Source organism: Juglans microcarpa x Juglans regia, chromosome 7D, assembly GCF_004785595.1.
Source record: "Juglans microcarpa x Juglans regia isolate MS1-56 chromosome 7D, Jm3101_v1.0, whole genome shotgun sequence".
NCBI lineage: Eukaryota > Viridiplantae > Streptophyta > Magnoliopsida > Fagales > Juglandaceae > Juglans > Juglans microcarpa x Juglans regia.
The window spans coordinates 11,552,089-11,578,036 of NC_054606.1; the positions used below are offsets into that span (position 1 = coordinate 11,552,089).

The 25,948-nt window shown below is 39.1% G+C and overlaps 2 protein-coding genes across 2 annotated transcripts; both read right to left on the reverse strand.

Annotated features, from left to right (window-relative positions):
• Positions 1–9,183: 9,183 nt before the first annotated feature.
• On the reverse strand, positions 9,184–12,282 carry LOC121239789. Its single transcript, XM_041137113.1, has 3 exons — positions 11,520–12,282; positions 11,099–11,191; positions 9,184–10,469 (listed from the first exon to the last, which is right to left on the reverse strand). Exons 1-3 carry the CDS (start codon positions 11,580–11,582, stop codon positions 10,107–10,109), a joined length of 519 nt encoding a protein of 172 aa, XP_040993047.1. The 5' UTR covers positions 11,583–12,282; the 3' UTR covers positions 9,184–10,106.
• A 3,061-nt stretch (positions 12,283–15,343) lies between these two features.
• On the reverse strand, positions 15,344–18,217 carry LOC121238132. The gene is made up of 4 exons (XM_041134976.1): positions 17,981–18,217; positions 17,117–17,734; positions 16,201–16,654; positions 15,344–16,089 (listed from the first exon to the last, which is right to left on the reverse strand). Exons 1-4 carry the CDS (start codon positions 18,215–18,217, stop codon positions 15,344–15,346), a joined length of 2,055 nt encoding a protein of 684 aa, XP_040990910.1.
• Between the last annotated feature and the right edge of the window lie 7,731 nt (positions 18,218–25,948).

Consider the following 25,948-nt stretch of genomic DNA (forward strand, 5'->3'; position numbering starts at 1 on the left):
ACCTAGCCAGGCCCAGGCCCTTTGCGCTAGATAGGGCCCTACAACCTCAAGCAGGGAAAGGCCCAGGAGAACCTAGGGGCCAGATGAGGGGAGAAGGAGCCGATGGCTCCTCCTGTCACCAAGCATTAATGGGGAGCAGACATACAGGGATCATGTCCCCCACAAGATCGACCTCATTGAATGCAACTCAGAGTAGCCAACCCCAAGGTCGGGCTCCTGTAGCCGACAAGAACTGCCGCATTAAATGCAAAACCACGACATCTGAGGCAGAGGCAATCATTACGGCAGCAAGGAACCCCACGAGGAAATGGGTATAAAGGAAGGAGGGCTAACGACGGGTGCATGGTTACACACCTAGTATCCTTTTCTAACTTCCATCTTCTTCAAAGCTCTCCCCACAACTTATCACCTTTGACATACTCTCCCAAGGATGCTGACTTTGGCATCGGAGGCTACGTGGCCATCTCACGCCACCCTCTCTTCCTCATTTGCAAGTACGAGGGACTAGTTGTTGCACATCAGCTACACAACAAGCATCAACAAGAGCCTTAAAATTCTTTCACTTTCTTGATCTGTAATGATCCTTTAGCATGTGTTCCCTTCTAACTTGTAGTAGATGATAATTTATGAATTGTCACAACTTTTGCTCCTTAATTGGACATTGTGGTCGCAAGATAAAGACTATATTATCCAACCTATCATAGCACATAAATGAGCGTATATGGCCTCTGGGGCTCTGAGTCATGTCCACTCACATAGAACCAACAAGAAAGGTGCTCAAAAACAAGTTCTCGGCAAGGCTTGCTCTGCTGAAGTTTGTGTCTAACAAGTAGCTTTGTTGACTTTGTCGACAAAGTAGAGATTCTTGTGCTCTTAGATCATAAGAAGACAGTTATAATTGTCTCTTTAGTTGTAGCATCATGGCCGGGCTATGTCTTTTGTGCCTTGTTTGGGGTTAACCCGAGCAAAGTTTAGGGTCCCTTGCCGAGTAACTAGCTCATTCAAGGTCTTTGGTGCATCAGTGTCAGGGTAATGGCCCTAGTAAAGTCTTTGGCGTCTTGCTGAGAGATGTTGTGTGCATTCAGATTCACAAGGCTGAAACCTATGCCTTTAGGATAACCATATTCAGGGGTGATTAAAACCCAGTAGGTGAAGATGACCCTGTTGCACTTACTTTTATCTATTACCCAATTTCCAAGAATCAAGTAAATTGATGCTTCCCAAGCACACAAAATAGTCAAATATCTTAATCTCACATTGAAGAACCACGTACATATTAGTTCCCTCCTGCCTCTCTCTGAATTGTCAAAAGTGTTTCAAATTTAGAACAAGATGATATGCACGTGCAAATCCAGGTTTTTTAATAGTAAGACACACTGACACACATCTTAAGCTATTCCACTAAAGAGCACTGACTCCATAATAAATAAATGAGAAAAAGATGAACTCGCACTGTTAAAAGGGCTATGCAAAATTTCCACGTTCTTAAAAAAAATTTCTCGAACGAACTAACCTATCCACAAAACAATATAAATAGAAAGATGTAACGCCTCGTACCCGGTGGGTCAGGGAGTTAGTTTCTGTTACCTGAAAGTCATATCTTAACTATCTAGATATAAACTCCAAACCAAACATATATGCTCATCTACAATGACATCAAGAAACATTCCCACATAATTAATCAAGTACTCCACAAAAGTCTCAATAAAAGTGTCAACATCCCAAAGTCCCAATCAACTGGAAGAAACAAATCTCATAAATAAAACTCTCAAATAACCACTTGTACCATTTGAAACTTATTCCACTACGCTCAACTAATCTCACCCAAGCTTCCTATTCTCGATCCCAACTGGTCCATCATAAGTATCTGAAAAATATTGAAGATAATTGGGTGAGTTATTAACAACTCAGTAAGCAGTGAACATTTACTAGACTGTAAACATGAGCCAGTTACGAAATACATAACAAAACAGATGATCAAAATATAAGAGCGACAGTTCAGAAGTATTTATATAATATACAAAAGTCTTTTGACATAAGCATAACTGAGTGGCATCATAACAGAGTAGATTCTATTTCTAACCCTCGTGGTAGGGTTGTGCTATATCTGGTGGCCATATCGGACAGAAACAGAAGTGAAGTCTTCCCCTTATCATTCTCAGAGCCCGTGTGGGCACATAGGAAAGAGCACTCGTATCATAAAAGAGTAGATTCGATGTCATGCTAGAGCATTTTTAGATGCAACTTCATATCATAATAGAGTACTAAACAGATATAGAATATATTCATATAATCATATACAAAATTTTAGATTTTATATTCGCTCTTTTTATGCATTTGGGAATAGAATGCCAAAAATGCTCACTCCAGTCATGACAAAAAAATATTTTAGTTTCATATTCATATAACGAGTAGTTCAGAATAGGTGACCGATGTTGTTTTCATAACAAAATATGCAAGTATTCATAAAACCAATTTCAATTAATTTTTATACAAAATCTAGTATAAGAACACCACTTACCATAACTTTTTAACATGACTGACTTCCCTCGCAACAATACCAAGCAAATATCGATCGTCACCTAAACATAATTACCACGATCCTGATTTAACAAAGTTGAACACTGTTTTTAAGAAATAAAGCATATCAGACCTAAACCTGAATTTAGCAAGACTCATATATACAAATCCATTGGTTCCAAGTACCTTCTCTTAGTCCGAATGTAACACAACCATTGTACAAACCAATTCCTCACATTTTCAAAATACTCAAGCTATTATATCTACGCAAGGCTCAATCTTATCTTGAACTTAAAACTTTACCCTTTCATAACTAATAGACCCCAAGACCACGCCCAATATACACAACAATGCCAAACCGTACAAATCCACATCTACCACCCAGAATTCAATCATCTGAGATCCCTCCCAACAACATAAATCAACATGCTGTTAGTGACGATCCATCTTGGACTTGGGGAGGCAAGGGTGTGCAGAATGCCACTCGGGCTTGGCGGTATGGCTCGATATATAGAGCGGTGGACAGAGTCGCAAAACGGAGAAGTGATAGAGAGAGAGAGAACGTGAAAGAGAGAGACAAAGAGAGCAACAAACAGAGATGGACAAAGAAATTGAGAGTGTAATTGGAGAGAGAGAGAGAGATTCACCGGTGAGGTAAGACGATATCGGCAATTTGCTACAATGCCAAGATGGAGTGGCTTGGTAGCGTGCTCCTGCTCGGGAGAAGCGGTGTGGAGGTGCGGCCACGAGAGCAGGGGCAGAGATAGAGAGTGAGCGAGGGAGAGAAGAGCTAGGAGATACGGACACCAAGAGAGAACGGAAACTTACAGACGTGAGGAAATTGCAACCGGCGACGCAGGGAACATCAACAGAAAACTCACAAAGGGGAGAGAGAGAGAGAGAGAAAAGCAAGACGGACAAACAAAGGAACTGAATCACGAGAGGGAGGGCTTGCTGGTTTGGCCTCGAGGTCGGACGGCGTGAAGGCTGGCGGCGATGGAGTTGGACGATGATGGCTCAACAGAAAAGGCTAACAGAGCCTGAATTGAAAAGAGGGGAGGAGAGAGAGAGAGAGAGAGAGAGAGAGAGAGAGAGAGCAGTTATGGAGGGTGAGGTGCACTGAAGGTGTGATGTGGGGGACGTGCGTAGCGCAGAAAGGAAAAGGTGGAAAAGATGAAGGGAATTTCGGACTACAACGACACTGTTTCTTCAGGCAGTTTGTAAACGGGGAATCCAAATCTGTTCAAGATGAATACACTTCAAAATTGGAAGGATTCCAAATTTGGCCTTCGGAAGAAACTTAGGACCATTTTCAATACAACTATTCTCGTATGTTTCTTTTCTAAACATTACTCAAATACTAAATATTTTTTAATTTTAAATTTTTAACATTTTCATCTAATCATTATCTAATTACTAAAACTTCTCCAAACATCCTAATAAAATACAAAACCCTATACAACTTTTTAAAATTTTTAAACAAAAATTATATGAAAAAATTATAGTCAAATAATTTTTGAACTTTATAATATTTTTTTTTTCTCATTTTTTAAAATCTAATAAAACATTTTAACTCAACCTATTTCACTATTATTAACAAACAATTTCACAATTATTTACTTATATTATGAGATATTTAAAATGTCCAAACCAAATCTTCCCGCAAAATAAGAAAACATTTTACAAAGAGAGTGTCTTTTTAATGAGATTCATTTGAATGTGGCACATAGACACTCATCACCTATCGAATTTGGAGCCATTAAATTTATTTTAGAGATTAAGCTCTAAAAGATTGAGATTTGAATAGTTATATTCTATTTATGTGTTTTGTGAGTGGGACTATTGGTTAATTTTATCCCCCACATTACTCAAATTCTATAATAGTGAGAAACATGAATAAGCTTTGCTGGGTACAAGCGGGCCATGCATGCGGCAGGTAATCGGCATCCGATGTAGAATAAAAAAATAAAATAAAAAGTCAAAAAGAACTGTTTTTATAGACTACAAATCAATAATATTATATAGAACGGTATCTAGCTCCGCCCCCCCGCCCCTTTTTTTCCTGCTTCTTTCTCCTCTGCCCGTAACCCCTCCCTTCTTCATTTTTTTCTCTTCTGCGTCCGCCGCCTAGCATCAGGTTTCCCTCTGCGTCCATCAAGTTTCCCTCTCGCCCAGCACCGACTTCACACACCACACTGAAGCTCTGTCCACCACTAGGCGACCCACCCTTCCAACAGCACAAGCATCGGCTTTACCGTCCCTCTCGCCCAGCACCGAACCCACCGCACGAGCATCGGCCCACTGAAGCTCTGTCGTCCACCACCAGGTGGCCCATCCATCCAGTCGCACGAACATCGGTCATAGTCTAGAACGGCATGCGTGCTCCTTAGACCACTGCTCATCAAGGGTCAAAGAGAGGATCTGTGGGTTTGTAGGTTGGGTCTAGGGACAAGGAACGACAAATGTTCCTTAGAAATGTAAAAGAAGAAACAGAGACGAATGTAATGTTGAGAATGTGATCACCGAAGAAACACTGCTGACTGGTATGGATCCACGGGGAGAGACTAGAGAGGATCTGTGCACAGAGTAACTAAAAGACTGGATTAAGGAAAAAATCCCTCTCTAGTCTCTCCCCGTGGATCCCTACCAGTCAGTGGTGTTTCTCCGGTGATCACATTCTCAACATTACATTCGTCTCTGTTTCTTCTTCTACATTTCTAAGGAACATTTGTTGTTCCTTGTCCCTGGACCCAACCCACAAATCCTCTCTTTGACCCTCGATGAGCAGTGGTCCAGGGGGCACGCACGCCAGTCTAGACTATGACCGATGCTCGTGCGACTAGATGGATGGGTCACCTGGTGGTGGACAACAAAGCTTCAGTGGGTCGATGCTCGTGCGGTGGGTTCGGTGCTGGGCGAGAGGGACGGTAAAGCTGATGCTTGTGTTGTTGGAAGGGTGGGCCGCCTAGTGGTGGACAGAGCTTCAGCATGATTGGTGAAGCCGGTGCTGGGCGAGAGGGAAGCTTGATGGACGTAGAGGGAAACCTGATGCTGGACGGCAGACGCAGAAGAGAAAAAAATGAAGCAGGGAGGGGTTACGTGTAGAGGAGAAAGAAACAGGAAAAAAAAAAAAAGAAGAAAAAAAAAAAAGAAAAGAAGAAGGGGGGCAGCGGAGCTAGACCGTTCTATATAATATTATTGATTTGTAGTCCATAAAAGCTGTTGTTTTTGACTTTTTATTTTATTTTTTTATTCTACATCAGATGCCGCTTGCACGTCCCGCTTGTACTCAGCAAAGCTGTTGCCCGTATGCCTCTAGTCGGCCCTTTGCTACACACACACACACGAAGTGTACCCACAACCAATACAAAAACTACACCAAACAACGCTCTGTAAAGAGATAGCCTGCCCAAATCGCCTGCGTGTGGCTCTTCCATGGATCCAAGCGTCACACACCCAGCAGGTTGCTGGCGTGTCACAACTTCGGTAACAGGACCTTTCATTTTTCAGTCCCTCGGTGAATCCTGCCCTGCAGCTAAACGACAACCCCGCAGCACAGAGTCCCCAGTTTTGCATTTCATCCATCCCTTCCCATGTGCTTTCTACCTCTGCCCCCCCGTTTCTCAAAACCCAATACCATTGATCTTCCACACATATATCATCGGATTCCCAGTAGAACAACAGTATACCAAAAGCATACAGCCTCAGCCTCAGAGAGAGAGAGAGAGAGAGAGAGAGAGAGAGAATGGAAGCGTTGTTGGGGAAGCTGGGTCGGCACTGCTACGCGGTGCTTTGTTTGGGAGTGCTACTTGTGTCTGTATCCATTGCTCACTGCGTCTGTGCTGCTGCTGCCGTCGATCAGCCAATCCTCGACCGTCGGGACCGCACTACACGGCGTCTTCGTTCTTAATTTTCATGCTCATCCTCTTCGTCGCGGCCAACGCCACCGTTCTAATCATATCAAGCTCATGTAACTGGAAGACCAAGGTCTCGACTCTAGGCCTACATCAAGCTCATTTTCTATTACTTTTTTCTTTTTTCTCTCTTTGTTCTTTCTCTTATTTCTGTTATGCAAGGAAGATTGACTCTCCAACTAGTTGTTTTTTGGATTCAAATTCCTATCTTTTTTTCTTTTTTAACAAGCTAGGTTATCCAAATCTATTTGTTATCTCATGGGATGACAAAGGTGTATCGACTTGCAACAAGAAAAGCAGTGTTAGTGAACAAGCAGAACTTAACCAATCGCTCATGAGTCATGAGGGACAAATAGAAAGAAGAAGAAGAAAAACAAGAAGAAGGATCGATAAATTTAGAACTATAATAGATTAGTTTCCCACAAAGTGAACGTGACACGCTTTTTAATATTGGTGCAATTTCTAAAGAGAGACGGAATTAACACTGAAAAAACGAGGAAACTTTATAGAAGATCCACTACAACATTATGTGGATTTTGCGGCGACATTTTCTCGCCCCAATAAATCCCGAAATTGCGAGTAAAGGTTTTAAGCCGCAGTTTTACAATCGCATAACAAACACCACAGATTTAGCGTGACACCTGATCCGTTTCTCGCCGCAAGCCTAACCGCCGAAGATTTCCCCCAAATTACGACAAATTTAGACGCCGATATCAACCCCGAGGTTACTGTCACAGTTGCCTATCCACACAATCGACGAAATCGTCGCAGAATCCTGATACCTAGCCGCGAGCGTGTGTTCAAACAACCAATCCTCCTGCACCAGTATGTTCGTCGCAAAGGGAATTATCCATCTCACCGAGTTGGATTCGCCAGTGAAGTTAGCTGCAATTTCCAAGCCGTTGGAGAAAACCCTGGGTACGTAATGCAATAACCCATTTTCGACAGTTTGTGAAATCGCAGGGAATCTTTTTTTGGTTTTTTTTATTTCTGTATTTTGACCCAATAAGGATGTATTTACCGTCGATTTGTTTGTTATCAATATGATTATCTAGGGAAATTAGTTTTCTAGATTGGGAGGACCATTGGAAAACAGATTGAGGAAATGTATTGGGATTGACCACTGAATTTCCTCAATCTGTTTTCAATGGTACTTTACTCTCAAATTCCCGATAATTATAGGGACATTTGTGAGTAATCTATTTTCAATTATAATTATCTTGATGTTGTTGTCAGTATTTTTCCTATATATATATCATCATTCTGGGAAAATTGCATGAAGTCCATTAATATATCAATGATAGAAAAAAAAACCTAATTTAACTTGGAAGACTTTGCACACTATATGTCAACTGAAAGTAGTATGCCATAAGAATCCTCAGATAGAAATTAATCCCTCAAATATATGAGTTTATAACTTGGTTTAGCAGTCTCGCATTTAATCCATACTTGCAGTTTCAACATGCCAACAATACTACTATCTAATTGCAAAAACATGTACATGTACATACAAGCAATAAAAAAATCTGAATGATCCAGCAGTTCTTTAGGGTCTTGGCTACCACAACCAAATTAGCACTGCCCTTAAAATATGATGAATTGACCTGTTGCAATACAACAACAACATAAATTCAGACCATGGCACGAACAGATTAATAACCACCAATTTATATACTACTGCATTGGCGTAGTATGTACAGCTGAAAACTACTACTAGATTCCTAATCCATATTATGATGGGTCTTGAAGCTGATGCACAGTTTGTACCTTAATCCACATTATGTTAGCTATCATCGTAGTTTAAACAAGTGTTATCTCAAACAAGTCTTAATAAGCATTTCAAAATTAGCCCATTCAAGGAAAAAAACCAACTGTGCACGTAGTTAATCTGAGACTTCTCAGCATCCAGTTTTTGCAAGGTAAAGGTTCAGATTAACTTAGGAAATTCCCTTATCAAAATATAATGACAGAGATCATATACACATATGCCTACACACACACATAGATGTGCGCTGTGTGGATCAATAGACATATATAAAAGCAATATATATATATATATATATATAGATTTCTGGGTTTATATATAGACGTGTATATATATATATATATATATATATATAGATAGCACATCCTGCGTATAATATATATAACTACTTGTATATGGTGTCTCCTAAATCCAATCATGTTCTTGACATATAAAATATAAAGGTGCGTGCATGCATGCAAGCAGTATGCCAGTGTACTATATGTATGGTGATTATGAATGAAGTAATTCAAGTAAGGTATCATATGAGTCATAGCATATTTGCAGGGACTGCATGCGGCTTTCTAAAGTCTATAAATCCTGAAACTTATATAGTTATTGAGAAGACTGAAAATATTGTCTCACTGTTTTCACACATGCATGTGTACTGGTTCTTTCCATTTATCAAATAGTCAAATCAAAGCTGGCATTTCACAAGCCGCCTCTCTCTCTATATATAGATATATATATATATATTGTGATATATATATATATAGAGAGAGAGAGAGAGGTATGAGAGACACTCCCATCTTGGCTAAAAGCAAGTTTGTCCCTACATATTCTGTGCATAAACAGTATAGATATGAATGGAAATAACTTAGATGTCAATTATGGCCTTGGACTAATTCACTGATGATCTTTGAGGGTTACGGTTTCTTGTATAATTATTTATGACAGTACTATCATATTTTGCCTTCCTCTCATTAATCTCTGTTTTTTTCCCTTTCCCTTCTTTTTTAAAACGTCTAAAGATTTCCATTTTTTCCAAGCTATTTGGATATTCATGTAGTTTTCTTCTTCCCAGCAAATTAATGCCCATGACATATTTCAAATTAAATTGTTCAGAATACTAAGTGAACACATGTTATTTTATCATATTCACTATTTTATCATATTCAATATAAATCATTTAGATGTCAACCAAATTATAGATTTAGAATGATGTAAATCTGTAACTCTATGAGAAATTTAACTGTTGATATTATGTAATTAGGTATCTTAACGGTCTTCATCACTATTATGCTGATTCTAGTTTGATCTAACACTTGTTTGCAAGTTAAAGCATTTAAGGAAAAAAAAACCAACATTCCCCTAAGTGCAACTGAAATTCTCTGCATGTCTGCTGATTTCGTACCACCCTACATCCCAAAATATCTAGATGTCAAGATATGAATCATGGAATAATCACAAAAAATAGGCCAACCCAAAACTGTGTACTACAGGGTATATAAAACGACCATAACTGTTACAAAATTGAGTTCCTGAGACAAGATTGATTTCAATTGTACTAAATCGTATACTTTATGTTTTCTATACCAACTAATGTGCAGTTGGTTTACCAACTATCAAATTGCAAACAAAGGGGGCAATTTAAACAAAGTATGCAGTCCCTTGTTATGAGTTTTCCAAGTCTTTGAACATCTCCCTACCATAGATACTGAGTTAATATGGCTGAAATTTATTCGAATGCAATAAACCATCTTACCTGCATGATCTCCTTCACCCTCTCCATCAAGAGTAGCTTTCCCATATAGGACTGACCAAAAGTACTAGTAGTAAATAGATATCCCCATCACAGGTTCATCAAAAGTGTAGCAAAAGCTGGATCTATAAATTCAGTCAAGTAGTTGCTACTGGCATGTTGCTGGCTAAGGAATGGTTCGAGTCTCTCTCTGAGACTCTAATCCTGTCTCCACTTCAGACATTCGTATGTTTACACATTCCTCATACTCCCGCATATGGTCCCTCATAGCCATGAAACCACATTCAATCTCTTTAAGCCGATTTTGGTAATACTCTGCATTTTTCCTATTTTCTGCATTTTCCTCGGCAAGATGTTCAAACTCCTCATTCGGTACTCCAGGCAGTTTAGGAGATTCAGGCATAACAGAGTGTCCCATGCCTCTGGAATACCCTGACCTATGTCCCAAAACCTCCCTAAAAATTGTTGCTACTGCTTCATCTGTCCGATCCTCTGGCTCTTTGGCATTCATCTTTTGAACCATCTCATTCTATGGAATGACAAAACCACCCCATTACCATTATACAACTTATAAATCAACATTTTCATGCAATATTATTTATCTACATCTACTACACTTATTCAGGATATATTAAATTACAATGCAGGAACTATGTATATAAATATCACCAATGGTTCTTAGAAGCTTTGACAAGTCAATTAAGATTTTCTGGTCTGACCTAAAAAAATGTAACTGATGGTTCTTTAGTTACCAGGTTTTTTTGGGCTATTCACTCCTACATTTTACTTAACAAAATGTGAAAAAAGTGGTCAGGGTTTTTGGGCTTCATCACTTGTTGTTTGATGCATGAATAAATGTCCCTTACCATGTGGATAATATTATTTTGACATATTATAAATAGTTCACAATAATAGTAGTGCCTTATAGTATTTATATCAAAACAAGGGAAGCTCACATAGTTCTCTTCTGTACTTCGTGTAATAAATCTCCCCTTTTTATTCGACTAATGCACATCTTTGTAGAAATCTATCAGATTCTTGTCCTTCTACATAATCATTGGCAAACATGTCACATTATCATGTTCCATTGCATTTCAAATGATATCTATAAATTATCTCTGTTAATGACATTAACTGATTGTTAAACAATGGCAATACCCTTCTTTCCATTAGTACAACAAACAACGTCCTTCCGCTTGTGTGGTTGACCTTTTGTTTACGCCTATTTTCTTTATTTTGGTCAGACATTTTCTACAATAAAACAGTCACCACTTAAAACCATGATATATACATTAAAGCAATAATAAACCACAAAATGTAGGCACAAAAATTTCGGACAACATTCCTTGCAACTCTAAAACAATATGTTGTCTAAACTAGTGCAGACCATCTTTAACAGTTGCCTCATCGTGCATTTTAACATTCAATGAAATTATAAAGATATCTCATTAGCACTCTTTACAGCATGTTGTAATACTCATTAGCTGCCTATCTAAGACAATAGTTTCCTTGTTTAAATACCCGTAAAATGTTATAACTTTTAACATCAGTTATCCGAGCAAGGCCTTTACATGCTTACCTTAAATTCATCCCTCGCCCACTGATGGCATAGCCATTCCCAAACTGGCCACTCTACCAACATGCCTCCATTAGCGAGTGTTTTCTCATGTGTTGCATAAGTCAAGTATTTGCGGTGTAGCTTGTAATGAAATGCATTATAAGCACGAGATAGCTAACTTGTAACTGTCCGACGATGATTTTTTTTTATCCAATCCAAGACAAAGTTAGCCTATAAATGTCAAGCTTGTTAAACACCCATGTACCATCATTGCTATCTTATTAACTCATATACCATGCAGTTATAACGAATATGGATAACACTGATTTTGAGCCACTTTACATTTTCATAAAATAGGAACATATGTGTTAATATTGCTGCATGCACCTTTTACAGACCACAGTATATTTATAGATTGTGTTAAAAATTCACAATCTAACTTATGAACAAAAAAAATTACAAACCAACATATAACATGCAGATTTTCCTGAAGTTCACATTACTAAATATCCAAAACTCTACCTTTGCTATGATTCACACGTACACCATCAATGAACTTTTTCTCTAACTTATTGACATTCATAAACATAGCATGCTGATTTAGTCTCCTCTAACTCTACTCAATATATTCAGTCCTCTACCTCTGTACAACATGCTAATTTATAACATAACCAAATATAATTGACCATGTTTCTATTACTCTAACGTGTAGCACGTACTGCATGTTAGTGTAATATACCAACCATTCAAGTTATATTACACTAACATGCAGTAAAATTGTATCATCTAGCATGCTCAATAAAATTGTAGTTATATATTCCTATACTTGAACACGCTCAATAAGTTCCTCTTTCTCGTTTCCGTCAACGACACTCCAGCTAACATGCTTCATTTCTGCATAGTGCTGCACAACCCACGAAACTCATGTTGTGTAGACTGTTCTATTGTTGCATGATGGGCCTGTCTTCCCATCTTTGATCTCCAACGGTATCTTCCCATACTTGCGCAACCTCTCAAACTCCGTCCCCTTCGCTACTCCCCTAACACGTTTACTACCACTATTTTCTACAATATCACAGTAGCTCAAGCAGTCATACATGTACATTTTATTAACTTTGGCATATATCTTACCATAAATATACAAAACCTGACTGTAAGTTGTTAATGAAAAGGTTAACAAGTATAAAAGTACATTACCAACTTACCCTCGGCTATTGTATTCACCTCTGCAAGAGTAATAGGAGGCAACTGATGATCATGAGCTGAAAATGGGTCATCTGGAGGTTGAGTGGAGTCATCAGGTGAACCTCAGGCACTTCATCTCTCAAAGTCCAAGCTGCTGGTCCTGCCTGCGGCTATCGAAGTGTAGCAAGCAACACTCGTCCTCGGCCTCTTCCTCTATTTGACTGATACATGTTTCTTCTGCACGAGAGGACTATCCAAGTTGTAGTTTCCTTAAAACAACAACTTAAAGGTACAACTAGGAACTACTACTTGTAATTTTTTGCTAATGTATACATGTTTCTTCTGCACGAGAGGACCATCCAACTTGCAGAGGTCCAAATAAAACAGCAAGTTATAGCTGTTTTATAAGAGAAGAAATCCTGCAATGAACTACTACTTGTCATCATCAGATAAGAGAAGAAATCCTCCAATGAACAGAAAAGATTTTCCCTTTATAACATTTAGTAAATTTCTAGTTCATGGCATATTTGCAGCTATACCAACTACAATGGCATATTTGTACAACAGATTAGAAGTAAAGGACAATGAACTACAATGGCAGATTATACAAATCTGCCGTTGTAGTTCATTGTGTACACAAATAGCTGAAGCTACGTACATGTATAATTGTGGAAAATGATGAATGTGGGTTTCTGAAGTCTTACCAAGGATTGAAGCAAAGGCTGAAGCAGATGCTATAGTTGAAGCAGAAATTCCTGGGTCTTGCAGAAATGGAGATTTCCAGAACTGGATTAATACTTGTTCGGGTATTGCGTTAAAGCAGTACTACTAGAGATGAGTAGTACTGGATAAAACAATGCATTGGTATTATAAACCAATTCTCCCGCTTCATTTCTTTCCCTCTCCTGCGCAAGTACATGCCGTCTGGAACTCAAAGCATGGGCTGATCTACTGTTGCAGAAGGACTTGCTGTATCTATACTGAACATGATTCGACAATTGAAGCCTCTAGCTAGCTAGCCATGATGACCAGTATTTCTATTTGTATTTAATCTTATGTAATTCTATCCTTGCGTGAGGAACACTTGGGCTGTTGTGGGGAACCACTTTCTGCTACCACGTGTATAAGGCATATAATTAACACCACTCCATATGTAATTCCTTAATATATTGGCTTAAGAACACTTGGCAGAGCATGCAGATTTTTTATTTCAACTTAATTAGTTCTTTCAGATTTTTGTATGTACTTGATCAATGATAGCATAAATTGTATCTAATTTCCAAATATTAGATTATCCAATCTTGCCTCAGAAAAAATGCATTAGTAAATTATTAATAATCTTAAATCCAACAAATGAACCTAGAAATAAAATTTGGATAAGAAGTTCATAAATTTAGTTACATGGAGGCACGAAAGTTAGCAAACCAATCCAATTGAAGTTCATAAATCCTCCAATTGTATGGCTTCCTGTATTTCTTGGTATGTACTGGGCAATATTTAGCTCTCATCAACATTGAGTACGTATAATCAATCTATATACATTCATATATATATATATATATATATATATATATATATATATATATATATACTTATATATATAAGAATGTATATATATATATATACACACACACACACATACAAACATTTTTTTTTTAAAAAAGAGTCGGTAGCCACACACATAGCAGCCCCGTCCCAAGTTTATTAATAAGCCCTCACTTATGACGGAGGAACACCATGATAACATCATTACACTTGGGGACTTACTGGATAGCACGTAAAAACTAACCCAAAACCAAGTGTCAAAATAAGCCAAAACCAAATCAGATTCTAACAAGCCTAAGCCACACAGATTCTGAGGACCTAAGACCTCAAAGCAGAGAGACCTAATCTATCCACCTGTAAAATACCTTTGAGCTTTCACGGAACATCATCAAAATGTATCCACGTACCAAGCTGATGATTCGAGGCCATACGAGCAAGAAAATCAGCTCCTGAATTTCCTTCTCTATAAACATGGTTGATCTTGACTTGCAAACCCAACAAGACCTCTTGGATTCCATCACAATAGTCTTCAAGGTACCATATGCCACATCTCCCTTTTGTCAACCAGTTAACAACAAGTAAAGAGTCAAGTTCAATCTCAATTCTTTGCAAACCCACTTCCTTGCAGTGTTTCAGCCCATAATAAAGAGCTAATAGTTCCGCTTCGTTATTAGAACCATGAGCCAACTCCTTAGCAAAAGCCAACCTCAAATAGCCCCGATCGTCCCGAATAAGGCCCCCCGGCCCCATGCATCCTGGATTGCCTAACGAGCTCCCATCAACATTTAACTTAAACCACCCCTATTTGGCTTACACCACTTTACCAAACAAACTGGCTTGCGTAAAGGAGCTTTAATCGGAATTGAGAAGGCCTCCAATATGCTATTGTCACCCTTATCCAATTTTTTACTTGCCCTCAGGCGTAATCCTACCCATGCAATTGCCGCTTTGATCGCACTCCACAATGACTGCACAGAACCATGTTTCCCTTCCATACGACCCTTACACCGCCACACCCAAAGAGACCACGTTAAAATAATGGAAATCAAACCAAGCAACGTACCTTTTTGGGATGAATGTGAGGCCCGTCGAAACCAAAGCTCCATAATATTCTTTCAAGGCCTGGATGGATCAAAAGGCATCCCCAAACTCAACAACGCCCTGTGCCAAATTTCCGTTGCTAAGGTACCTGTGGCCAGGACATGATCCTGATCTTCCAGACAACCCCGTACACAACATTCACATTTAGAAACCACTGGAATGCGAAGCTTTTCAATACGCGCATCCACACTTAGGCAAAAATTCAAAGCCTTCCACATTATAACTGAATACTTCTTTGGTAGCGCAGAATGCCAAATCCAACGAGCCCATTTTGATTTTGGGGCCCTAAAACGAATACATTCCCAGGCCAACTTCGAGCAAAAATTTCCATCCAAACTCGGCTTCCAAATCAGAATATCTGCTCCATCTTTCTGCTCACCTAAAGATGTCAAGATTTCCTCAAGTTTGGACTCCCCCACCAGTCTTTTGAGAAGGTCCACATCCCACCCATTATGAATACGACACTCCTTTATTGTGAGAAGAGGAAGCTCTAAGATCTCACAAGAGTCTATAATAGCACCTGATGACAACCAGTTATCCCTCCAAATAGAGACATGACCATCCCTTACCTTCCACTTGGCGTTACTCAAAACCTTAGGTAACACCGCTATTATTCGCTTCCATAATAAAGAGCCCTTACTAGCCTCAATCAAAGAGATATGTCTCTCTTTGACATATTTTGCCTTAAAGAAATTAACCCAAATGGAATTTTGAGTTAAAAGCTTCCAAGCAAACTTCATGAAGAGCGACACCTCCACATCTTCAAAATTCCAAAGACCCATACCCCTTCAAGAATCGGGGTACACACTCTAGCCCAGGAAACCCATTTCTTTTTTGGTTTACCATTATAGGAGCCCTAGAAAAAAATTACTCATGAGCCGATTAAGACTTGCCACCACAGCCTTAGGCGCATACAGTACAGAAAGGAGGTGTATCGGTACACTTGCCACAATATGCCTCAACAGCAGGAGGTGAGCACCAGACGATAGGAACTTCGTTTGCCAACCTTTAAGTTGGCTCCGGATCCGGTGTATTAGCCCATCAAAATGTATTACTTTCATCCTTCCTGAAACCAGTGGCGCGCCTAAATATTTCACAGGAAAGGAGCCCTCTGAGAAGGATGAAATTCTCAAGGCACTCCTTTTTTGAGCACTCGTAAACAGTTTAGGAAAGAAAATAGAAGACTTCTCTTTACTCACCACCTGACCCGACCAATCTTCATACTGAGCAAAGGCATCCCAGATAGCACGAAGCGAGGACTTCCCACCATTAGCAAACACAATAATGTCATCAGCATACAATAAATATGATATAAGAGGGGCACCCTAAGGATGGGAAAATGGGTTAATCCTCCCATTGCCAAAATTATGCTTTAACAATCTGGATAAAAATTCTTCCACCATGATAAACAAATAAGGAGATAAATGATCCCCTTGCCTCAAACCACGCCCACTGGGAAAGAATCCTTTCATTGTGCCATTCATAACCACAAAGAACCATGAAGTAGAAATACATTGTTTGATCAACTCGCAAAACCGAGGGCCAAAACCAAAAGAGGACATGACCTGTAATAAGAAATCTCAGTCAACACTGTCATACGCCTTAGCCATATCCACTTTAATTACGACATTACCACCACGGGTCCTTTTATTCAATAAATGAATCATCTCTTGAGCCAACGTAATATTCTCAAAAATCCTTCATCCAGGTAAGAAGGCCCCCTGCTCCGGAGAAATAATCTTATTTAAAATAGGTGTTAGTCTACGAACTAGGATTTTGGAGCATACCTTGTAGACCACAGAACACAGGCTGATGGGTCTAAATTTGTCAAACCCAGTAAGGTTTGGCACCTTTGGAAGGAGCACAATGTAAGATGCCGAGTAAAATCTGGGTAGAGTGGCACCACTTAAGAACTTTCGAACTGCGACCACCACATCAGCCTCCACAATATCCCAACACGAACAATAGAATCCAGACCAAAACCCATCTAGGCCTGGACTACTATCCGCTAGAATAGAAAACATAGCCTCTTTAACCTCTTGGATTGAAGGGAGTTGAAGAAGAGTATTGTTTTCCTCTTCTGTAACGACATTCTGCACAAACAAAGATAAATCCGGGGTAGCCCTCCTTGGTCTTGCCTTCAAAAAATCACTCAGGAATTCCACAGCCCCAACATGAATAGCCTTCGGGGTTGATAAACAAGAACCATCACGAAGACGCATTTCCTTCACCATCGGCTTATTAACAGAAGCAAAAGTTTTAAAAAATTGGGCAGAGGCCTTTCCTTTCTCCATCCACCTAATTTTGGCCTGTTGAGATAACCGAGTCTCCTCTCTGAGAAGCCACACTGCAAGCTCTTCCTTGGCAATTAGTAATTCTGACTCAAGCTCTTCAGAAAAGCTGGCCTGCAATTGACCATCAATTCTTTCTATCTATTTCTCCAACTCACAGATATTTTTTTCTGTATGCCCAAACACTCTACGATTCCAATCTTTCAAAACCATTTTCAAACTTTTTAATTTTGTAGCAAGACGAGACAGCCCCACATTAGCAGCTAGAGCCTGCCAAGCGCCTTGCACAACCTCTCTAAAGTTCGCATGAGACACCCACATTTGTTGGAACTTAAAAGACGATGGACCATATCTACATACCTGAGACTTTAAAACAAGGAGCATAGGAGCATGATCCGACGTCGAATGAGGCAGACAGTTATACAAAGCATCCAGTAATAATTCCACAGCCAGAGGATTTAGGAGACATCTGTCCAGTTTCGACCAACTTCTAGCCAAACCTCGCTGCCCATTACACCAAGAAAACTTGGCCCCCATTGACTTCATTTCCGTTAACCCACATGACTCAATGAAATCATTAAAATCATCCGTTGCCATTCTCGACCGGGGTCCACCACCCCTACGTTCCTCATCCCCACGTATACTATTAAAATCACCAAGACAACACCAGGGGATATCTTACACGGCCTCCAACTGTAACAACCTCCAGAGATCATGCCTCTCCATATGGTTACATTTTGCTTAAACCACAGAAACCATAACAGAGTGAACGGCATCCTTTAGCAAGACAGACACATGTTGAGCACTGAATTGACTAACCAAAACCTCTAACTCATCTTTCCATAGCAGCCATAATTTTCCACCAACACTTTGGTTAGAAAACCCATAATCAAACTTCAACCAATTTTTTAAAACCTCCAACTGACTTTCATCAATAAAAGGCTCAGCTAACATAATAAAATTAACATTAAACTTCCTTACCAACTTACATAGACGTCTCCGCGATGTTCGAATACCACGGATATTCCAAAAAAGAGGCGTACAGATCATAGATTCATCCAAGCGGGCTTGCTAGGAACCCGAGATGAGCTTCTAAGAGTTCATCCACCCTTACTTGCATTTTTTCCCGCTGTATCATCCCCATCAGACGGATACTCCTTAATTTTACATAGGTGCTCTATCCTGTCTTCCTCAGGTTCTGAAACGTAATCCTCAACCATTCCATTCGAAGGGTAATCTTTTTTTTTTTTTTTCCAGATGTTCTGCTCTTTCTTCATCTGGCTCCGAGACATAATCTTCAACCACTCCATCCAGTGGTAACTCATCTACTGGGATCACAACAGTCAACAACCCCATCTCATCTATATGGCCATGCAACGCCCCCTCCTCTGCCACCGTCTCAACTAACACCTCGTGCATCATCATTCCCGTGGTTCCGATTCCTCACTACCTCCACCACAAATCTGCACATCCGAATTACTAGGAACGTCCATAGTGATATCCACATTTTCAGCCACCAAACCATTCACAACAGATAATTTTGTGTACAACTCAACATCCTGTAAATCACTCACACACACGGGAGCTTGACCCACTTCCATCATGTCTTGGCTACCCATCACAGGTACTTCCTTAGCATTGCCACCTTCATTAGAGTCCTGCAATTTAGAGTAACTGGGACCAGCCAAGTCTCTATCTAAATCTGCGTCCCTTCCCACATTAACCACATCCATTTCAGTTCGTGAGGGCCTTCCGCACCCGTTTCTTCTGGTTTGTCCTGAGGAGCCTTCCTCACCCATTTCCTTCCACCAGTATTCTGATTCAAGATGGTATTCTCCATCCTAATTTACAGTTCTTCTCATTATGCCCCTGTTTCTTACACTTAGTGCAGAAAGCAGGGAGAGTTTCAAAAACCACTTCCTGATACCAGCTCGCGTGAGCCCCGGGAGAGCCAATCTAGAAGAAACTCGGATGGGTCTTCACTGCATCCATCTCCACGCACACATGCGCACCATCTGTTCTGGTTGCGCATCGCGTTGTATTGACACAGCAAATGTATTTTCCAAATGGGGCAGTGAAAATTTTCAGAAAAGAGGAATGATAAAAGTGAGGAGTGAGACCTAGAAGAGAAACCCAAACCGGAACCAGAGATGGTTCCTCATCCTCCTTGAACTCAGGTGACCAATGGAAAACTCTATAGTGCACTCCATCCACCTCAGTTGCTTCCCCAGCCATGGCCTTGTTTAAATCATCCTTCGATTGAAACTGAATGAACACATTGCATGGTCTACTCATCGTCGAAACTATCGGGATACCAGCCAAGCCCCAACGAGAGTGGATGAAAGCATGAATCGCGTCCAGTGATGGTCGGCACTTGAGGAACTTAAGAACATTGGAGAATCGAAATGGTTCTGCAGACTTTTGATTTCATCCTTTGAAAACAAAAAACAGAGCTCCCCTTCAATGATTTTTGGAGCTCTAAACGAAACCTCAAATTCTGGAAGTGGCTGCAGGGCCACTGAAACGAGGTCTACGAATGTTCGGGGGTGGCTTTTCGGCACTGCTGGCCCATCAGCGGCGGCCATAGGGAGGCCGGCGCTCCCAAAATAGCAACCCAGAGAAATCGCCCAAATCGCTTAAGTCTGGGAGTGAAAAGGGTAAAATCATCCGCTGCAAGAAACTTACACTGGTGAGGATTTGGGGGTTACACATACAAACATATAAACATGTCAATTGTATTCATCGCCACGTATATAATTAACATACACTCCATAAAGTCTCCAATGGTATTGTTGTCAGGAGCAATTTTTACACTCAACCATACAATCCAATTCAGCACTCAACCCATACAAAACCCATTGGTCCTCAACACAAAACTCAGGGTACCATAACAACACTCCCGAAACACAAGGTGCTCATATATCCAATGTACACAACCAAATCTTGTCCTTCAGCAATCTCACTTGGTCTGTGTTTATAGGCCTTCACAAGCTCAACTAGTTGGTTCTTCTTTATTGTTTCTTCTTCATGCTTCCTTTGGGGCTAAATTCATTGATGCGAAATTCCTCCAATATGGCCAGATGTCAACCGTGCATCCTCACTAGAGTCCTTTGTATTTATATTCTAAACAACCTTCACAATAAATGGAACCTTATTACATTCTATTATATATTTTGCTATCTGCATAGCTAGATGTAAGAATTAGAAATACAGGAAAGACTAGTACAATTGTAAGAAAGCCATCTAATTAATTACATAATTACATTAAAAATTGAATTAAAACATTGTATGGTTATAAATTAATCTATATATCTATATGTAAGGTATGTTTTACAAGTGCATTGTTTTTATTGTTTAAGGTATGTTTTACAATAAAAAAAAATTGAGCACTCAACTTTCCTGAGAAGAAGAGGCTCTCCATCTCAGGAAAGTTTCCCCATGAGATGAAGATCAGCCACTAAATGGTAAAAGTACTAATGTATGCACATTACAGATCAATTTTTAATAGAAATAATTTTATTATTCCTTTAACTATGGGTCTGCCTAAGGAAAGCAATTAAGATCATGAGCAAGATTGCTATACTTTTATCTCAACCTTTATTTATGTCAGTGTAATCACAACTTACTTGTAGGAAATACTATAGATGTAGTCATTAGCTCATATGAGTAGCTTCCATATAAGCGAGAGAGCAAGTTATATACAAGGATGTAAATTGCCATGGCCACATGATAGTGATAAGGCATCACAATATTCACGTGCTATGCACACTTACTATTATGAATTTATGTCCCACAAATGCGATCTTCGATCAGAAAAAATAAATGTTCCTGATCAAACATAAGTTAGCATGATCTCATTTTGTTCTTATAATAGATTACAGAATCAGGAAAAGACTAGAACAAGAATAAAAGGAGGAGCGACGAGAGATACCAGTTGGCCTCAGTAGCATGTTTGAACAGCACAACTAGTCTCATTCACCTAGACAATGCAAAAGTTGCTTTGTTAACCACTGTATGAAATAAAAGTCTCTAAAAAATAGCAAAAGCATGTTAAATACATGGATTTAGAGGAAAAAAGAATACGGTTTAACTAATTATCCCAATGCACACCATCATCAGATGAAGTCTCACTGTCTGTTAGAATATCTTCACTGCTACCAGTCTGGTTATCATTGTCGTTGTCTGGGTCATCATCAATGAAGTCTTCATCATCGGGAAGGGATATTGGGTCATGAAAACTTGTATCAGTACCAAGATAGATTGGTTCTGCGTCAGATCTATGCAAGGGAAGCGTGGTGCCTCCAGCATTGTCCACGGGTTCTACTTCAACGTATGCCGGTTCGTTTTCTTGGAAAGCAGCAAAATCCTCATTATGCTCTTCATCTTCATCATCATTGACCAAAAGTACCTTAGTTGGCACATCATACATGTTTCGATTAGTCACCCGTTGAACGACAAACCAATTACCACCCATACTAGGGTCTTTAAGGTAAAACACTTGGGCTGCTTGACAGGCAAGGATGAATGAGTCATCCTTATACCACTTGTGAGAAGTGTTGACACTAGTAATGTGGTCCCCAACACGTATTGCTCTCTTCCTATTACTGACACTGAACCAGTCACATTTAAACAAATATACATGTCGCCAACCCATGTAGCGTAATTGCAAGACGTCAACCAATACACCGTAGAAATCAGTAGCCTTTGCTTGGTGTTCCCTTTTAACAACAACCCCACTATTCTAGGTTCTGCAATAGTGTCCACGACACACTGTGTGGAATTTGGTGTCATTCATTATGCAAGCGTCATATGATGCAACTCAAGGGTCTAGTCCTGTAATACCCGAGTCCTACTTTTAGGTCCTTACGTCATTTTATTAATTCTTTAAGTTAGATGTTTTGAGATAAATATTATTATTATTATTTTTCAATTATTTTATTTTAAGATGAGTATGTTTTATTTTAAAATATGATTTTTTTAAAAAATAAATCAAGGGTATTATTTTTAAGACCTTGAAATATTTTCCCTTAAGCCCTTTAATTTTATTCATTTAGGAAATGGCCCAATTATTCTCTACCATTGGATTGGCAGGTGAAAAATAACTTTGAGGTGGATGGATCTCCACCATCCATTTGATCCCTTGTGATGGAAGGAGGAAACAAAGACCAAAAAGTCCTTGCCCCTCCTCCAAACTTACGGTGAAAGCAACACAAAAATGTAAGAATTAAAACCAATTTCCCCCTTAGTTCCCTTTACCCGTCGGCAACACTTAGGAAAAGAAAGAAAAAGTTTACATCTTCTTCTCCAAGCTAAAGCTGATCCTCTCTTCTTCTCCTCTCTTCTCATCTTCAAGAAACCAAACTCCTCTCATCTCCTTCAAGTCTTGTGACTCCATGGCAAGGGGAAAACAATAATAAAATAAAATATCTTCTTCATCCTCATCAAGCCGTGCGAGAACTCCCTCCATACCATTTTCGATTTTTGATTCAAAGCTTGGAACCAAAACTTGATTTCATCTTCGAAAGAATGAAATCTTGAAGGTAATAGACTTTTGGTTTATTTCGTAGTATGATTTACATGTGGGTTTCGAGTTTCACCATTTTTCTTACCTATGACTTTTCGGTTTTGGGGTTTAAAACAGTGTCATCATCTGTTCTTCATCTACACGAGTTTACCATTATTTGGTCCTCTATCTTGCCTCTTGAAAGAAGCTAAGAACTTAAGGTAAAAAAATCCTAATTTGACTCATTTGATTTCAGTGTGATTTTGGAATCACACTAAGTTGTTTTAGCTTGTGTTTTAATGTGTTTAATTTCTTATGTTGAAAATATATATGTATGCCCTATTTTTGGCCCAAACCAAATGGTATAATAGCTGTTTTGCTATGTATTTTCCTATATTTCGAAAATGCTATGTTGGTATTAAACTTGGTTTAATCATAGGTGATGATTATAGTATTTTAAATTATATATGTTCGTATCATGTGCCTTGTGTTAAGGTTTGATTGGTAATCTATTTTTAGGATGCTAGAGGTTTGGTTTAGAGGTTTTGCTTGGTTCTATAATTTTACATCTTGCTTTTTATAGGTATGAAGTGGATAAAGCATAAGCTTGAGTGTTTAAAGATTTTAAAGTTTACTTAATGAGTAACTTTGTTATACTTTATGCTATGTTTAATTTTAATGGGATATGCTAGTTAAACTAGAAAATATTGCTTATGTGAATAGATTATAGCTTAGTTAGCTTAGATATAAGAGATTAATTGTGCATGATGTATTAAGATATGTAAAGTTGTCCAAGTATTTCCTAAGTCCATGTCATGTCATATCTTGATGTAAAAATAACTCATTTATGTTCCCTCATTTGGTTAAATTCTACCTAACCTAAGAGTCTAAAATATTGACAAGCTAACATTTTTATACTAAGGGACTACAAGTTGATTTAAAGGGCATGTTTCTTAAGCTTGTTTAACCTACTTGAGATGCCTACTAGAAAAAGAAAAAGAAAGAGAAAATGGAAAGTAAATGACAGGGATGTACATCGCGATCCCGCCCTTCCCAGGGCGGGGTCGTGACAAGTCCAAGAATGAGTGCATATATGTCATCAGAGACATGATCCAGATTCATTGCTTACAGTTCTTGAATCTATCCATAATCGGGTGCAACAGGTTAGAAATCCTCTACAACAATTAAATACTGAATTCACGTGAGCACCTTGATTTTATAGGTAACCTACTCGTGTGCGAAACGAAGTTGGAAATTCGATTTGATGTCTACGCTCTACATTATCTGGGGAAAATTTATGTCATCTTCACATAGTGCTCCCTACATATCGAATAAACAACACAAAGTAGTAGTTAAGCCCAAATGTTCCCAAACCCAATGTATTTACACTGTGAGAAGTGAATGAAAGAAAAAAGTACTTACTCTAGGTATTGACTGATCTCTGCACAATTATTAAGTACGTACCAAGTTGACTTTGCAAGTATAGCCCGCTCAATTCGATTGGAGGTAGTGGAGCCCAAAGGTCGTACCTTTTGTGAGAAAATAGAGAAAGAATCAGATTCAATATCCTTATCTATATCCTTGTTTCGATCATCCCGATTATATATGGTCTCAACATCATGGATATACAAGGAGCAAAAAGTCAAGCATTCAACATGAACATAGGTTTCAACAATTGACCCTTCCGGGCGAGCCTTATTTCTGACATAACGCTTGAATTTTCCCAAATATTGTTCAAAAGGATACATTCACCTATATTGAACTAGTCCCGCAAGGAAAACTTCACGGGGTAAATGAATGACAAGGTGCACCATTATATAAAAGTAGGTGGGAAAATCATCTGAAGCTTGAAGAGGATGATTGCAATGTCAGATTGTAGTTGCTTCAATAATTCTAATGTCAATGTTCGTGCGCACAAAGCCTTGAAGAAGGAACTAAACAATGTCAATGCAAGTCGTATATTAGGTTTCAAAAACCCACCAATTGTAACTGGAAGTAATCTTTGCATGAACACATGAGAATCATGACTTTTCATTCTTGATATTTCTCTATCACCAACTGAAACAAATCTAGAAATGTTCGAAACAAAACCATTTGGAAATTTAACAGCTGCAAGCCATTCACAGAAACTACTCCTCTGATCTAAATCCAACGAGTAGGAGCCAAGGACCATGGAGTACCCAGTAGGTGACGGTTTGAGATGTAATTCCTTCCTTAATCCAAGCCCCATCAAGTCCTTACGTGCAATAGCAGTATCTTTAGTTTTTCCTTCAATGTCCATCATAGTTCCTAAAACGTTATTGCAAATATTTTTTTCAATGTGCATAACATCAAGATTATGTCGTAAAGACAACATTGACCAGTAAGGCAATTGGAAGAATATACTTTGTTTAGTCCAATTCAATTCATCTGGTCTGCGTTTTCTCTTTCAAGAACCTTTGCCAAATTCTACACCATCAAGTTGCAAAAAGTTGCTGGAGTACATCATGTCCCATGAGCTCTAGAGGAGGCAACCAATGGTCCTCCTTTCCATTGAATGCAGCCTTTTTCTTTCTCCAATTGTGTGAGGCAGGCAAGAAATGAAGATGACCCATATAACAATGTTTTCTCACATGTTTCAACCACATGGAATCTGTATCCTCATTGCATAATGGGCAAGCCATCTTTCCCTTTGTACTCCACCCTGAAAGATTGGCATATGTGGAAAAATCATTTATGATCCACAGAAGTGCAACATGTAAGCGAAAGTGTTCAGATTTTGATGTATCATACGTATCTACACCCACATCCCATAACTCTTTAATTCACTCACTAAAGGCTGCAAA